Genomic DNA, 666 nt, shown 5'->3' with positions numbered 1-666 from the left:
AAAACGCAGGACATGCTGCAGGACAAAACGCAGGACATGCTGCAGGATGAGACGCAGGATTTGGTACAGGACAAGACGCAGGATTTGGTGCAGAACGTGCTGCAGGACAAGACACAGGATTTGGTGCAGGACAAGACGCAAGACGTTCTGCAGGACAAGACACAGGATTTGGTGCAGGACAAGACGCAAGACGTTCTGCAGGACAAGACGCAGGATTTGGTGCAGGACAAGACGCAAGACGTTCTGCAGGACAAGACGCAGGATTTGGTGCAGGACAAAACGCAAGACGTGCTGCAGGACAAGACACAGGATTTGGTGCAGGACAAGACGCGAGACTTGCTGCTGGACATGGTGCAGGACGAGACGCAGGACATGGTGCAGGACGAGACACAGGATGTGCTGCAGGACATGGTGGAGGACAAGACGCAGGATTTGACGCACGAGAAGACGCAGGAAGTGCTGCAGGATTTGGCGCACGACAAGACACAAGACGTGCTGCAGGACAAGACGCAGGATTTGGTGCAGGACGTGCTGCAGGATAAGACTCAGGATTTGACGCATGAGAAGACGCAAGACGTGCTGTGGGAAAAGACGCAGGATTTGGTGCAGGATTTGGTGCAGGACATGGCGCACGAAAAGACGCAAGACGTGCTGCAGGACAAGACG

At 54.5% G+C, this 666-nt stretch overlaps 1 protein-coding gene across 3 annotated transcripts in view; it reads left to right on the top strand.

The window, feature by feature from the left end:
- The window catches only part of LOC112154085, a 7,950-nt gene that overhangs the window by 2,692 nt on the left and 4,592 nt on the right, over positions 1 to 666 (top strand). For 2 of the 3 annotated variants that reach the window (XM_036217246.1, XM_024284711.2), the window contains exon 3: positions 1 to 665. In XM_036217246.1, coding sequence (XP_036073139.1) covers positions 1 to 665 — 665 coding nt within the window. The remainder of the gene's footprint in view (position 666) is intronic. The other variant, XM_036217247.1, reaches the window with a different exon arrangement.

This window comes from Oryzias melastigma, linkage group LG19, assembly GCF_002922805.2.
Source record: "Oryzias melastigma strain HK-1 linkage group LG19, ASM292280v2, whole genome shotgun sequence".
Taxonomy (NCBI): Eukaryota; Metazoa; Chordata; class Actinopteri; order Beloniformes; family Adrianichthyidae; genus Oryzias; species Oryzias melastigma.
The sequence above is the reverse complement of the archived record's forward strand: the minus strand, read 5'-3'. Positions and strand labels throughout refer to the sequence as shown.